Source organism: Clinocottus analis, unplaced genomic scaffold (genome assembly GCF_023055335.1).
Source record: "Clinocottus analis isolate CAN_PGR_092001 unplaced genomic scaffold, fCliAna1.0.p SCAF_11, whole genome shotgun sequence".
NCBI classification, from domain to species: Eukaryota; Metazoa; Chordata; class Actinopteri; order Perciformes; family Cottidae; genus Clinocottus; species Clinocottus analis.
Window position 1 is genome coordinate 3,141,496 of NW_027175832.1, and position 16,673 is coordinate 3,158,168.

General features: G+C 43.2%; 1 protein-coding gene across 2 annotated transcripts in view; it reads right to left on the minus strand.

The window, feature by feature from the left end:
- pik3r2 (phosphoinositide-3-kinase, regulatory subunit 2 (beta)) overlaps positions 1–16,673 on the minus strand; it is a 31,670-nt gene that overhangs the window by 14,127 nt on the left and 870 nt on the right. The window contains exons 1-3 of one of the 2 annotated variants that reach the window (XM_068566625.1): positions 12,578–12,686; positions 10,031–10,929; positions 550–642 (exon numbers count right to left, since the gene is read on the minus strand). In XM_068566625.1, coding sequence (XP_068422726.1) covers positions 550–642; positions 10,031–10,349 — 412 coding nt within the window. In that variant the 5' untranslated portion in view covers positions 10,350–10,929; positions 12,578–12,686. Of the gene's footprint in view, positions 1–549; positions 643–10,030; positions 10,930–12,577; positions 12,687–16,673 lie in introns of those variants that run through there. The other variant, XM_068566633.1, reaches the window with a different exon arrangement.

The window sequence follows — 16,673 nt, forward strand, 5'->3', positions numbered from 1 at the left end:
TGATTTAGCAACTATTTTGATAATCAATTCATTTAAGCTCAAATGCAGACAAGAATATTAAGACGTTTTATTAGGCTTCTACATTTAAAAAAAAAAACAACATTTTTAACATTAAATGATGAACCGATGAATTAAGAATATATTCTGTGGATTAATCAGTGATGAAAACAATTTGCCGTCACACAAATCTATTCGTTGTGTGAGAGAGACAAACAGAGAGGAAATAATAAAAGACTAATAACTGTGAATGGAGTCCCACTGAGCGCTATTTGTTAATAACAGTCGTGCGTATCAAACCCACTGTGCAGGACACTGAGAGAACTTGTTATGACTTAAATCACGTTAAACTTCAATGTAGGAAATCCATAAAAAGTTCCTCAGCGACAGAGGCGGCACTGCGAGTGTGCACTTCTAAATCTGTGTGACTGCCTGACTGTATCCACGCGTCCTTGTGTGTAACGCTGGCACGAGAGCAAGCGGCACATGGCGAGAGGGAGACGGTCGCACGTATATACGGAGCGACGGGTGAATACTTTGACGTGGATGTACCTCTCTCCTCTATGGCTTGGATCAGGCTGGCGAGGGCTGGAGGAGCCGTCTCCGGCGGTGTGAACTGCTCGCTCAGGTCCAGCACAGAAACAGCTGAAACAACAACACAAATCACTGTTACACTTCTGGCACAAAGCCTTGGAAAGACCACGGGGGGGGGTTGCTGCAGCGCCGACGAGGGCTCAGTTAACTAGGAGCAGTTGGAGATGTAGAGCGTGTATAATGTTGTGGAGCGTGTATGAAATCTGGGGAGGAAGACAATAAAATGCGAGGAGGTGGATTTTAATATCCATTTCGCAAGAAGCACACCTGTTTGGCAAAAGCAGCAGTTAGTCCTCTGCGTTGCATTTGTTCTGAGAGCGTTGAAATAAAAACACAACTGCGTGCACTTGAAGCTTGTGATGCATTTTACTGTGGAAGTCGAGCTGATTAGATATAAGATAAGAAAAAACAGAACAATGCATGAAGCTTAATGAACAAAAGAATGAAAAGAGGCTTTATACGGAGGAGTGAAAATAAAAAAATAAAAAGAGAGGAGGAAAAAAAAAAACACACTGCTGATGGCGAGCAAAAACTTTATCTACTTCACAAGTCCCCATAGACCAAATCAAACATCTTTTCAGTCCGAGAGAAAGAGAAAAGGAGAAAGCAAAGGGAGGGGGGGGACAAAAAAAAGAGAGATCCTATTTCCCTCCCTCTCTTTTTTTCCCTTTTCTTCTCTCCCCTCTCGCTTTCTCTCCTCCCCTCCGTCCTGCTCGGTGTTTCGCCTTAGCTCTTTGCGTGAGTGGAGCACAATAAAGGATTTAATCAAAACTCCTGAACAAGCAAAAGCCCCGTGGCAGTGTGCCAGGCCCGGCCCAGACAGGCAGCGCCTCCTATTCGGCCCCAAAGCAGGGCTATGAGCTGGGGGGGGTGTTGGAGGTGGAGGGGGGGTGAGGGGGTGAGGGGGGGAGTAACGCTGGGAGCAGGGAGGGCCTGGCCTGGCCGGGGCTTGGCATTAGGCTCCTGTTCCTGGCACGGCTCGGCTAAACCGCTGCTGATTATTAATTTGGGGAGTTCAGACAAGAAACACAGCGTCAGCACATTCCTCTCTCCCTCTTTCTCTCTCTCTCTCTCTCTCTCTCTCTCTCTCTCTCGTTCCTTATCTTTCTTTTTCTCCCTGTCGGTCTCTTTTACAGAAAGTTCTAATCTCTTCTTTTCTTTTCTCCCCCGTCTCGCTCCATGTCTTCGTTTTTTGCTGGTTGAACAAGGAAACTTTGCCTGGCGGGGTCTCGAGCTCTCTAGCAAGCACACAGACCGACCTCTGCCTCTTCTTTATCCCTGTTGGCCATTTTGGATGGCAGGGCCCCCTCTGTGCTCTCATCACATAGTGTCTCTCTTTGGTGTGCAGTACAGTTTTTACACAGTGTAGTGTATAACAAAACCAATGTACGACTTTTATTAAATTATTTGTAGGTATAAAAATACTTGGGGTAGGTTTGCGCTCCTGGTTAAAACAAACAGGATGCTCTCCACAGTTTATTCTCCTTTCCGCATTTAAACAACGGAGGAGTAAGTGAGAGAGGGATGCAGTGAAAAAGTTGCTTTTGAAAAGCTAAGCACCAATAAATATGGACTAAAGCAGAATATGTGTTGGATAGAAACAACAATATGTTTCAATAAATGCTCTGAAGTTATTAGAAATGCTTAAGTAACACGAGTTGGACATAATCCAGACACTACTGATAATAGTAGTGTAGCCCAATCTGTATCTGCAACTGTGCAGAAATAAGTTTTAAGCGAAATAATAGACACGCAAACAAATCTGCCGTGAACGTGAGCTTGCACATTATGGATGACTTTTAATATTGCATTGTGTCGTAAAAGTTGAGCATGGTTTTATATATTTTTGGGAGTTTTGCAGCTCTCCAGTCGAACAATGTCACAGTGCCTTCGCTCCCGGTAGGCCAGACTCCTAATTTATGCAGCCTATAGAAAATTAAACATACACAAAAGGGGAATTTAAGGCATATGAATATCTACCCATCTTGTGCTGTGATGCACAAGAATAGGAAAATATCACAAACACTTTGTACCAATTACGTCTTCATATTGCTTCATTAAATGCAATCAAGTCATTGAAATAGTATTGTCAATAAATAAACACTGTCAAAGTAAGACTGGATTGTCATAACAGATGTCGCCGTATGCAAAGCAGAGTGTATGAATTATTTAGTACAAGAGAGCACAAGCCAATCTTCATGGGCCTCTCACAAGTTAATGCAGGATCCAGATACTAAAACATGGAAATCAAATAAGGAAGAGAAATGAGTTCAAATATAAGCTTTAAAACCACAACATGAATTCCCCCCAACAGTTTGGGTAAGAAAACATTTTCCCGAAAAGAAAAGAAGTTTGTCACTCGATGCAAACAAACACAAACACTTTATTTGTCTCTCCGCTTGTAGAGAAGAAAAAACAACAACTTTGACTTTGGTGCAAAAAGCAGCTGAAGCCCAGCAGTCGGCTCGAGGTTTTGGAAAGTTAAGGAGGAAAAGAAAAAGAGTGAAAAGCAGAGAGAGAGGTAACAGCAACTTGTTAGTCAATTATAACCACTTCCTTGGCAGACTGCACACTGACAGGCAGGCTTACGACTTGACAAGCCCTGAGACGATGCCAACGGGAGACACAGATAAGAGAAGAAGAGGGAGGTAGAGAGAAAGAGAGAAAGAGAACAAAAGCATGACACACTACTTCATCAAGTACGTCCTGGTGTGTTTGAACCTTTTAAGTCTAGTTCATGCATGCATTCGCTGTGAGATCTCATGACTGTGTCTGCAGAATTTTGACAGATATGATTTGAAGAAGTCAAACCTCGACATCATCTGTGTTGGAAAAGTAAAAACCTATAAAGTCATGTGTGAAGTGTGCCGTCTGCACACGAAGCTGGAAGCGGTCGGATAAAGGTTGCAGTTCATGGCGCGTGCCTGCAGTTCAATGCAAGACGAGCAGCAGACATGCAAACGCAGACTGGATGAAGCAAAGCTCTGTGAAGGACATATTTGCTCTGTATCTTCTGCATCAGTCTGCTTATGTAATGCGAAGCTGGCTCTGCTGCATTCGGCCTCTCGGGGGTCTGTGATAGAGACTGAAGCTTCTACAAATGCAGATTTACAGCAGGAATTCATTCACAGGATTCAACTGCTTGAAATCAAACCGCTTGAATATTCTAATTTGACATCCAACACCTTTTTTTTATTATGAAAATGAAATACTACAACTAATGATCGTCGTTTATGTGGCGAAAACTTTGGATTAGAAATTTACGCCCAGACAGCTAGGGAAAAACCTCAGAAAAAATGAATTGTATATTTATTGTACCAAAGTGATCATGAAAACGGTTATTCACTGGTTTTGTGGTGGCCGTGTACAGTCGGCTAGCATGAATTAAGTTATGCTTCATCCTGTATAAAGTTCAAGGTTGTCAACTATTTGCAAAGGTGATGAATGACTAACAACTAATAGAATATATATGTTTTTATTTACATTTCTTCTTTTCTTTAACAGTATAAAACATGTGGGGAAACCAATGTTGGCTTCTATAAGCTGAAGCACAAGCTCAGTTCACCAAAAACAATTGTTTGCTAACAAACACTTCCGGTTGAGGTTTAAAAATGAACGATATAATCTAAAATTTGCACTGAAACTTTTGTCAATTTTTCATCTGCATTAATTCACCAGATAATTCAAACTAACTTCCCATAGTTTCCATGTCCTCCAAATGCGCCAAGTTGAGGCTAAACTGAAGTAAAAACACCTCCATCAAACAAATGAGAATCAAATTTGGCAAAACATTTCCAAGCCACGTCGGTTACTCCGAGCATGCGTTTCTGATGCTCAGTGGTGACAAGGCCAGTTGGTGTCTGGCTCACGGATCGTGTGCAACAGTGTGTACGCTGCTGGTCAGGTTTCAGTACATGTCTTCACTACATCCCAGCTATGTAGATAAGCGATGCATTATGACCGGGCACCCTGTCCATTCCTCTGCCTCAGCACGCTCCCAAGCTACATGTGGACGAGTGAGTCCATGCAACCATGTCCGACTCTCTTTCTCTCTGTCTCTCCACACAACGCTGGTTTTACAGGCATCACTGGGGAGAACATTAATGCAGAAATGTGCCATAAAACTTGCAATATCAGGCTGATTGAGAACGCGTTTCATGCAATGTGACTCAACATCATTTATGTTTGTGGTGGGACTCACTGAAATAGAGTTTTACACACTCTCAAGTGACGCCACGCTCGTGTTTTTGTAGAGGAAAAAGTTTGCGTTTTCGTCACGTTCGAGCTGACATTGTGGGGTTGAAGGGAAACTACATTTTCTTGCACTCCATCGTCTGCTGCCAGCGGCCTGAGGGGATTGCCGGGCCCACGTGTGAGTAAGTTTCTTGTTTTGTGTATTGAGTGTTTGATAATGTGTATTTCCATCGGATTTAGCGTGCTTTTTGTGTGTGTGTGAGGCGACACAGCATTGTGTCCAATGGAGTGTTACATGACTCAACAGTCTAAAAGTAATGGGGGCCGCTTCAAACAAAGCGCTTGACACTTTCTGAAGTCCCCCATCCCCCATGTTGAAGTTTGGGCAGCTGCGCCCACTAATTTTTTTGTAACTTTCCAAAACCCTCCACATAACATTCACACCCACTTCACACAGCTATTGGCCAGCTGTGCAGATATTATGAAGTAAGAAGGAGTTGAACTTCTCTTTCACAAGCCCCCCCCCCCCGCCTGCTGGTCCTTAGTCACTTTTCGTATGTTCAAACAAGTGCAACAGCAACAATTCCCTCGAGGAGATGCTCACTCGTCGCTTTCATCTTTTACTGAAGCTATTTTGAGAATCTATAAACACTTTTCCCTTTGGACATACTCTGCCTATACATAAATATATATGACGAGGTGCCAAAGACCATGCCAAATAAAATATGGTTCATAGTTTATCTTGCATGGTTATCATCACGGCACATACGTATCATCTTATCAAAAATACTCAAGTCTGAATACTTTCATGCCATCATTCTGTTTAAACATTTCTATTTTACTCCGGTACCAATTGTACATTTCTCTCATAACTTTTCCCTCAAGCCGTTAATCTTTTAGTAAGAAAACTTCACACCTAAATGAGTTCTCATTTACTGCTTGGCACTTAAGAAATGCTCCAGAAAATAAAATGAGTAACATGCTAAATTTACTAAAACTCCAGGAGAATAATCCAACAGGCAGGAGAGAGAAACCAAATACAGCTGGTTCCTATGTTTGCAGTGGGATAGGGTGGCCTTGGCTTACACTGTAGCCCTCGTCTCCCTCCCTGTTCAGCCTCTCCATATCTCTCTCATTCACTTTCTCTACTGTCTCTCCCTCTCTTAACCCCTCTCTCCCCTCCATTGGTTCTTTGAAAGTGTTTTCCTGGTAAGGAAAAGGGAGCGGAGAGAGAACGGATGCCTCTCCTTTCTGAGAACTGGGCCCGCTAACATGGTTTATAGCTGCCCTGAGACAGTATCAGACATGTATGTGAATCAGGGAGGGAGGCTGCAAAAAAAAGGAGGGAGTACCAGAGGGAAGGGGGAGAAAGAAAGAAAGAGAGAGAGAGAGAGCAAGTAAGAGAGAGAACGAAGGGCGGAGTTTGCAAACATGCCAAGCCATGGTTCACTTCAGCAGGCAGTTAAAGTGAGGCCAGGGAAAGGGAAAGAGGGGGGAACAAAAAAATCTCTCTGGGTTTTGTCGAATTATTTCGGCTGCAAGTTGAGAAACGCTTTTTGTCGAAGCAGACTTTTTACTCGCAATCTGAGTCAAAATGTCTACTTGAATCTATCACTGACACCATGTGCGCTCCACAACGCTGGATGAGTGTCAGGTTACCAGCCAAAATCCATTCTAACAAACACTTTTTCAATGTGTAAACACTACTGTTGTATATATAAATCATGGCCTGTTTTGTGGCTGAACAACCAGAAGAAAACAAAAATAAACTGCTTTAATACAGAGCAATGTCATTTTTTCATGCACATAAACAAACTCTCCAGAAAACACTCGTGAGTAGCCGAGTGCCGCATCGATGGGACACGGGCCGTTATAATGTAGTCCAAATATTCACTAATATGACGTCGGCCAACACACAATCTTCTTCTAACGATGTCCTTTTAGAAAGAAGGAAAGCTGAGCCATTCGCACCTTTTGACCACTGAGGAAGACAGAATCTGCATTTTGCCAGCTACTGAGTAACATTGGGACATTTACATGCGCTAAAGTAAGACGTGTTGCTGACGCCTTTCTGCAGTAACCTGATTTCTTAAATGCAAATGAGAAATCTGGTTTCCTTAATCTGAGTAAAGGATTAAGGGGAAAAAACAGTTAACAGTAAGATTTCTGCCAAAGAAACCTAATCTTTTGGCAATGTGTTTCAGAGGAGAGGTTTACGTGAATGCATTTTGCACGTAAAAGACTTGAGGCCGAGTCCATGTGCAGAGAAGAGAATTAACATCAATATCAACATATTCAAATGCAAATGTCTGACTATAAGTGGAACTAAAATACAGTCTGAATCAGTCAATGTCACACACACATCTCACACTCCTCGCAGTGTCCTCGTCAGTCAAAATGCTCTGACCAGGAACAAACAATAAAAACTCAAATATTTCAAAAGACTAAAATGATGTTTAAAGCACTATTAATGTCTGGGTAGAAAGCTGATAACTTTACCAGCTGTATGTAAATATTATAGTTAAAAGTCAAAGTCAGCTTTAGAGGCAATTTTTACATATGTGCAAAAATACAAAAGATTGAAAGTACGTTCCTCTTCTGTCCAACATAAAGTGAATAATGAAGTGAAAAATAGTAGAAGAAGCAATAGTACATTATAGTACATTGATTCATTCATGCTAAATTGCAGGTGGTCAATTTCCCCTCAAACATTCAGCTAAATGTTACAGGACGGACATTTTAATGAAACCTGTACCGTGGTCAACTTCCCAACCGCCGGGCTGTGGTGCTGCCTCTCAGCACCGATTGTTACAACCCCTGCGTGTAGTAAATGGGCCACACTAACAATAGCTCTATTCACACAACGTCCAGGGGCCTCGGTTCCTTCAGGGAAACGATGATGAGTTTTTGTTCAATTTGGGCTCCACCATTTCTAATTTACAATGCACTTTTTTTGGGTGCAAAGCCAAAGTGTCCTTCCTGCAGCCCCCCTCGCCCCGTCACCCAACTCCCCCTGAATCCCATCTCAGGGTTTCACTTGCTTCTTCCGCCGCTGTCTCTCCATATCACAGACACAAACGCCTGCAGCCCAACTGGTTTGTTTCACCGTCCATCAAACCACGAGGATCCTGTTGTTCACCTCACCTGCTGCTGCTGCTGGGGAAAGTTAAGCCTGTGCTCCAATAGATCCCCTTCACTCTCGGCTCTTGTTATATTCTTGGCACGGAGAACTCTCATGTGATAAGAAAACTGAGGATGTTTGTGCTGAAGCGACGACGTTCCCTGTATTTTTAGAAATGTTCATGGAAAAAAAAAATACAGAGGAACGAATTCAAACTAATGATTTTGAATGAAGCCCAGTGTACTGTTGTACACAATGAATAGCCAATTGGCTCAACCAGAGGTAATTCAGAGTTCACAGCCTACATGCTCAGAGTGGTACTTAGCCCATCTGTCATAAAAAAAAAAGCACAGGGGAATTACAGAGAATACAGCTTTGGACTGAGGAGGAATGCATGGTTTTATACGCGGAATAATATAAAAACTTGTATTAATTTTTGCACCCTTTCCTCTGGCGTCCCATACAAGGAAGCAATAAATTAACCAGCTGAAGCCAAAAGCAAGGGAGTGCTAATGAGGAGAAAGTTATGGAAATCTTGAGAGGGTGGAAGAACTTTGGTAACAAATCAAAGTTTTTACTTGAAGTTGAGCTCGCTGAGGTCGACAAATCCAAGCCAAGTGTAGGTTTGAGTTGGACGCTCTTACCATTATGAATAAATATCAGTCGTGCCTTTTCCCCCCACAGAGTTACAGGAGTGAAAAGAGGTGTGAAAGAACGGAGCATTTATTTAGTAAAACATGGTATATTTGTATTACCTGAAATTGTAATGCAAAATATGACATTCAGAGCATTAATATAGCAGCAAACAACTATTGTCCAAGTCAAGATATAAGGGAGTAACGTCTACCTGAGCTGAGAATAATGTTGCTCTCCCTGTGTGTGTGTGTGTGTGTGTGTGTGTGTGTGTGTGTGTGTGTGTGTGTGTGTGTGTTGTTAACCAAGCTTCTCCTTGCTTTGTTGACATAGCCGAGCCAGCCATGCATGGTTAGCTCGCGGCCGCTGCTCTGCTCTCGTACAGCAGTTAGAGCTGATAACGCCGCCCCCGACAGAAAGCGCCGCTGCAAAAGCGTAACGCCGACCCTCAAGTTCCCCCTCAGCTAAATACTGCCAGCACGTCTGCATTCGTTTGCACCGTTAGCTGCGAGCCGCATCGCCATGTTTAGAGGCAACAGAAATGCTCAAAATCCTGCAATGAGCACCTTTCATTCACTCTGAGTGTGCACAAAATACAAACGCGGCGATTAAAACATTTATTTGAAAACAGAAGCCCCGCCGCCAGCGTGATCTTTTCGTTGAGGAGAAGGTCAATGAAAGGTCACAGTGAAGGAGAGCCGAGCGGATAAGCGCCGATATATTTTTGGATGCCAAAGACACGCGTTAATGTTGAATGTAAAGGCGGCCACACAGACAGCAGAATCAATGCCAGACCTGTACGGGAGAGTCCAGTAAGTAGATGGATTAGGCCTTTTTGGTTAGCTGTGCTTCCAAAGAGGTAAGGCTTATGACGTGTTTTAAGTCTAGATTAAAGGGTCAGCTAGAGGTCACTGCCAAAAGTGACAGCCCAATCAAAACTCCCGGGGTGGTTGACCAGCAACTGCACCGACCTGCAGCCAAAGTCTGCGTCGATGGTTCTGTGCTTAAAACTTTGCCGATGAAAGAAAAACTCCCTGCTGTCTTGATTGCAAAAGAAGAAGAAGTCCTTATGAAAATACACTATTAAAATGGATAAAAATCAGATGTACAGATCCATAAAGGAACCAAGGGCTCACTAACCAAATAAAAGTCTTCAATTATAATTTGAAAAGAAATTTAAACAACCTGCAAAAACAGCTTTCCTTTAAGGAAAACTCACAATAAAACTCTCTTGAAGAATAAAACTTGATATTATGTTAAATGCCAGCTTTGCAAGGAAATTTACCGACGCTGCACAAAAGGCACTGCTCTTAATTTACAACTAACGTGTGTGCTGGTTTCTAACAAATTAAAATCCAACTTTATTTATGATATTGGAACGCTGTATTTCCAAAATGTGAAATGGTTTCGTGCTACGAGTGCATCATTGTTTTCTACAATGCAATAAAAACATTGCAGTTACTGTTTTTTTTTGGACAAAAATGCTCTTACCTTGACACAACTCTGGTCTCGGAGCAACGGGGAGGGGTCGTTGGGACCTGGGTTGACTCGATGGGAGCGCCATCTTCACGGGGCCCACATACTTGACGTACGTCCCCGGGAAGTCGCCTCTCTGTTTAGTGCGCTCGTTGTAGCCGAGGAGCCAGCCGAGGCGCTCGGGCTGCTCCACGCAGCCGTCCTGGTAGTTCTCCATGGACAGCAGGGAGGCCTTGCCGACTGTCAGAAGGTCCCCAGGCTGCAGATCCAGGTCCTCTTCCTGGTCCTTCGTAAACGCGTAGAGCGCAAGGTACTGAAAACCTTCTGTCGCCATTTTGTGAGGGAGGACAAATCAAAATGGCTACCGAATAGAGGATTAGATGGTGCAGCCCCGAGTCCCACTGCAACAACAGGGTTCGCCTGGACAGAAATCCTCCTCAGAAACCAAAAAGGCTGTTGAGTCACTAAACTCTGATGTTGGTACGGTGGCTCAGGGGGGTCGGGGTCGGGGTCGGGGGAATGAGGGGGAGGAGGAAGTGTCACCCGAAGCTCAGAAGCATTGTTAAAAGTCGATAAGGTAGCGTTCTGCTGCTGCTACGTCTGCGGAGGCAGCGGTTTCAGACCTGACCGGTGTTGGTGGACTTATGCACTTTCCTCAGCTTGATACCCCGGTTGAGCCAGATGATGGAGCACAGGGAGAGCATTGGCAACATGCTCTTTCAAGCAGCAGAAACCTGCTGGCTGGGGGCTTTCGGAGACAGCCTGGTTCAAAGGTTTTGCCAGTCGAGGGCCCGGCGCTGTTGGCTCTCTGCGGTCGAATGAAGTCGCCCGATTGGACTACGAGTGGGAAAGGTCTTTAATCCTCTTCGGTTCTCTCAGGCTCCCGCATGTTCCGGAGAGGGATTGTGACCGACCTGCATTACGTGAAAAAAAATTAAAAATTAAGAAAAGTGAAAAAATAAAATGAATAATAGTGTCCCCAAAAAAAATAAAAAATAAAAAAATCACAAAAACTACAATTGTGAAAATACAAATGAATCACAAATACACGTCGTTTCTATTCGATAAACACCCATAAGCAAAGCGGCCCGTATCGATGTGAAACGAAGCTGAAAGCGATGCATGAAAATGGCGAACTGCGGCAGCGCCATGCACTCGTGCAGTCTTCGGTTAGGACGGAGGGATCGGATGATGCTGCTGCGTCATGACCAACAGCAGACTAGGTCCCTGGACAGGAGCCTCCAATCCCTCCACTCCACACACACACACACACACACACACACAGCCTGAACTGACACATCAGTTTCCACAGGAACAAGAAGTTTCACTGTGAAATAAACGTCCCTTCCAACTTCCCACACAACAACAACAACATGTGCGAGTTTGCAGTAACCACAGAAATCAATGCAAAATGGCGAGGAAAACGTTCTCGCAGAGTGAGCATGCGAAGGAAACTAGGACCTGCATCGCGGCTGTAGGGCGACCAGGATTTTCTAAAAAATAAACATGCAGAACCCTTTGCAACAGTTTCCCCTTCGTAGGAGAGAAGAAGAACAAGAAGAAGAAGAAAAAAAAGGCAGCTCTGTGTTGCCTCAGAAATATTTTTGGCTTCATTCTGTCAAAATAGCTAAATCATACTGGACCGAGTCTATTCAAGATGAGAATATCGAATGGACAGTCGAGACTGGCACAAGATCAGAAAATGCCACTTAAAAGCAAACGTTTGCCTGCAGAACAATCAATCGTTTCATAATATGAAAGTGGTCATTTAATATTATTTTGTCATACAGCAAAGGGGTCATTCATGGACCTATAAAGATGATTGCAAGGACAACAAAAAAAAAAAAAGCCACGCACAAGTGCGTGATTATCATTATATGGAGAAAATAATCTTTTCTTTTGGGCCATTTTTTTATTTGAGCGGGACAATAAAATAAAATAATGTCTCAAAGTTAAAATAGAAATCGGAAACTACACTGAGAGGTGAAATAGGGAGTGAGGAAGAGAGAGAGATTAGGGTTTCCACCAGATTAAGTGAATCTGTGGACCAACGTGGGACAATGGTCGAGTTAACCTCTCTGGACGGGATGAAAGGATGTCGGTGAGGAGACGGAGCAGGTAGAGAGTGACAGAGACGAGACGGTGGATGGAAGTTCTGCCGGGAGCGAGGAGCTATTTGGGGCAATTTCTCCAAACATCCAAATCTAAATAACCAAAGGCCTGGTTCGCGAGGCCCGATGTTGTGCAATCATATCTTTTACGTTTCTGTACGCACAATGTTTGGAGTGATGCATTGCAGACGCTTGGATAAAATTAGATTACGACATTAAAAAAATAAAACTAAACCTCCGATTTGCATCTCGAATGCCAAAAGTGTGTGCATTCGGACCTTATTCTAGATTATCCTCTCTTCCCCCCTCCATCCCTCCCCAATCCCCCACACCACGACATTCGGAAAGCGTACATACACTACAAACCTTTGTGAGTAACAATATCATCTTTTTTTTACGAAAGCTTTAAGAGTTATCGTGGCGACGGGAAGCCGCAGAGTGCAACACTCACCCCACTTTTGGTTCAGAGAGAAGCCGGACAGGCTCAGCCAGATTCTCGGTCCAACATCCTTCGAGCCGACAAGCAAGAGGTGCCAGGCGAGACACGTGGCACTGGCATACCCAACCACAGCCCGCAATCCTCACACCACCATAACCCCCCCCCCCCCCCCCCCCAACCCTAAACTCCCTCCTCCCTCTTCTCTCCACCTGCTCTCCGAACCCCCCTCCCAACTCACCCAGCCCCCGAACACACACACAGTCCTGCCTCCAACTCCCCCCCCCCATCCTCAGCCAGCGAAAAAGTCCAGTCGTTTTTCCAGTTGCCATGTTTTTTATTTGTTTACAGGCAGAGAGAGAGAGCGCTGCTGCAGAAAAAAGAGGCAAAAACAAGGTGAAGACGAAGTAAAAGAAGGGAGCAGGGAGCTCTCCCTCTCTCTCTCGTTCCATAATCCTTCTTTATTATTTAGTTCCGGAGCAGAAAAAGTCGTGCGAGGTGAGAGAAGTGTCATCGCCGTCACAGTCCTGGTCTGTTAAGTGTTGTAGTCGCTCACAGTTGAGAGCAGAAGAAGAAGAAGCAGCAGCAGCAGCTGGCAAGCTCAGTGTCACTGGATCCATCCTTTTTTTAAAAAAAAAATAAAGACTTTATTCAATCAGAGCAGAGAGCGACAGAAAGTAGTGGAGAAAAAATAGAGTCGGACTGCGAGACGGAGCACTTTGTTATCAGCAGAGTCCAAACGGCTGAGGGAGACCACAGGAAAATAATTAATGAATAGGCGGCAAGTAACTCACTGTTGCTAGAGAGAGGGAAAGCTAATCCTGCGCTCTGATTGGCTGCTGCTCTGGCCATGTGCTCCCCAGTCACCAGAGAAGCCGGGCAAATCAAGGAAACGTTCTAATATTAGAAAATGTATCTAGGCAGTGATCAAACATCGGACCCAAAACAACGACACCTCTCACCACACACTTGACTTCTCTCATCTTTTGCAACCCAGATGGTTGCTCATCATTGTGGATGAAATGGTGATTTAAAGCAAATGAAGCTGACCAAGAATAATGATGAAAAACATAGCATGGAAAGACTGAAGGCTGCATGTGATTGGAGGGAATTCCATGAGTCATGTTGAAATGGTGCAATGAGATGAAAGAGATGGTTTTTTGTTTTTCTGAGTGAACAGGATGATAAATGGGATGATCATACCACACCGAAAAAGAAAGAGAAATACATTCTGGGATATAGAAAGAGAATAGCAGTGCTGGTGTACCACTAAAGTACAGGTAAATAATACACTTTGTGGTAACAACAGAACAACTGTGGATTATAAACATAGCTGTGTGTTTTATAATACACACAGAGAAATACTTTCACTGTCAATTCCTCTTCTAATGTTATATTCAGAACTAAAAATGGCATCGAGATCCTCGCTGCTGACTGCAGACATCAAAGGCCTCTCGCTGTGTTGAGTCAGCCAGAGGAGCTCTGACCTGTTCGTTATACAGCAGCATGCATAATGTAAAATGTAAAAAAATAAGCTATTCAGAGCATTACTAACGCAGTCGAGTGAGACAGCAGCTACTGACATTGCTTAAAGACCAACATGTATGTTTATTTGTTTCATTTGTTCATTGTTTTCTGGTTATACTGGTTTTCAATAGATGTTTTTATTTTTTTACCATTAGTCTCTTAATATGTATATGCAAATTATGAGGTAGTTAAATATCAATTTGGACATAAAAAGACACACTAACTGTTGGTCGCAGAATAAATAAAAACATGAATTGGACATTTTTAACTGGCAGATGCATTGATTTTAAAAGTAAAAGTTTGCTGCAGTCCTAAACTATTTATATTATCTATATGTGTCATGAGTGAGTGAGATGCAATATCCAGCACTGTGTCATCAGTGTCTGATTTAATATAGAATATATACAATTCAGTATATGAGCTTACACTTATATTTAATTGAATGTTTATTAAATAACTATTTTTAAAGGATTTTTTAATGAATGCTATTGTTTTTACAAATCTCACGTACCCCCTTTGTTTGTAATTCCTGTACCAACTTACAGTAAACCAATTAAAATATATCTAAAACAAGCGAATATATCAGCTGGTACAATTTATATGTCTAGTTTTATATTAATTACCGACAGGAGAAATACATTGCATACGTGATAGAGGTATGTTTTATGTCAATCTATCACCCAGCTATCAGACACTAATGCAGACGTTTCTCTGAAGACCTGTTGTTCATTTTCACCTTTCACCCTCCCATCAATCATTAGTTGTGACGTCACATCTGTGTGTGTCGGTGTGAGATTCAGTGAACCGGCCGTTTTAACAATTTCGTTGGAGGTTTGATGGGAAACATGCCCTGGCAAATCCAGGCCAAATATCAGCAGCAGTTCAGCCCATGGCTGTGATTATTTTTCAATAAGAGTTGATGGTTTAATAATGAGTTCAGGAATGTTGTCTTTGCATCCACACTTTTTTTTGGAATAAAAAAAGATAAAAATAACAAATTGCTCTATGTCTCAGAGAGACAGTTGATGGGTTTCATGCATCGGGAGAAGAAAGGCCGATGTTCTCTGTTGTCTTTAACTTACTTTCATCGAAACAAAAGCATGCATTGAACAAGATTCAGACGTTTACGTGGACACACGGTTATTAACGTGATGTATGCGTCGGCCCTTCGTGGCCCTGCTGCTGAGGAGCTGACTACAGAGCCACCACGCATGCAGCCTGGCCTCGGGCCATCTGTCCACATGGAACTGAAAAAACGACTGCGCCACAGGCAGCGAGGACAGGCCAACCGGCCATACAAGAGCTTGCGGGGACTCGGTTTTCGACCTAAAATGGGTGGCTGTTACGTCATATATGACTTGAGTTATGATCACCTGAATTCTATCTGTGCTTAATGAAGTTAAAAAAAAGCTCACTTCGCTAAGTAGAAACATCTGCTCCAAAGATTATGTAGCACTGAGACGGCACTGTTCTGGAAAGTCGGCTACACCAAAAGGCTCTACAGCCAAAGAGGACTCACTGTATTTATCAGAGGATGCATGAATACATGCAGGTAACATACAGCGTAACACACGGCAATGACAAGCCTCGTCAAATACTAATCATCACAACACAGAGATTATTAAGGAACCACTTTTACTTGGTTGGAGATGAAGTAATAGCAATGGATGCATTTGTCTGGCCCTCAATCTGTCAATATCATGGCAACCTCTTGCTGTTATTTCTATTTCTGTGAAAAAACAAGATAAATGCAAAAGAACTGAGTCTGATTTCCTGCACACATACTTCGCTTATTCTGATTCTTATGAGGAAAAACAGTCAGTAAGTCAGTGACACGGTCACGTGGAGGATATAGGTTTTCAAAAGGTGTATTACAAGGAACTAACTAGATTTGGACCCAGTGGGTCGTGTATTTTGGTGCATTTATCTCCCAAAAACTTTAATAAATTCATATTTTTGTTTACTATGAGATGTTTGGTTTTTCATGTGTATAAATCCCAGCCCCGCGTCTGCAGGCCTTCTTGCAGAGCCACGTCCAAACTGTACTTCAAGGACTATTCTTCTGCTATTTCAATTAAACAACATCATTAACTGGGTACCCCAGCTGTAGGACATCTAACAAAAATAACCACGACTGTACTGCGTCTGGTGGAACTCCAAGTTGAGATGTGACACTTGGCATTTTGCGAATGCGCCACTTCTTTGGCAAGTTTTAACGCAACAAGGCCTGGGAGTCATTCTGAGCACTTGAAGACATTTCGAGGAAGAATGAAGGCTTTGCCACAAGTCATGCTTCACATTGATAAAGCAGTATAATGGAGGATTGACATTTGATTGCATAATGCTGTGTCCAGTAATTACATGAGAGAAAGAGGAGGGAGGAGGAGGTGGGGGGGGGGAGGGGGCTCCACACAGTTGAGTGGCTTGTCTTATTATGCAAGTAGCACAATGTCTATTAAATCCTTGATGCGTGCCAAATCCTCAAACCGGAGTTATAGCACGCACACACGCACACACACACACACACACACACACACACACACACACACACACACACACACACACACACACACACACGCACGCA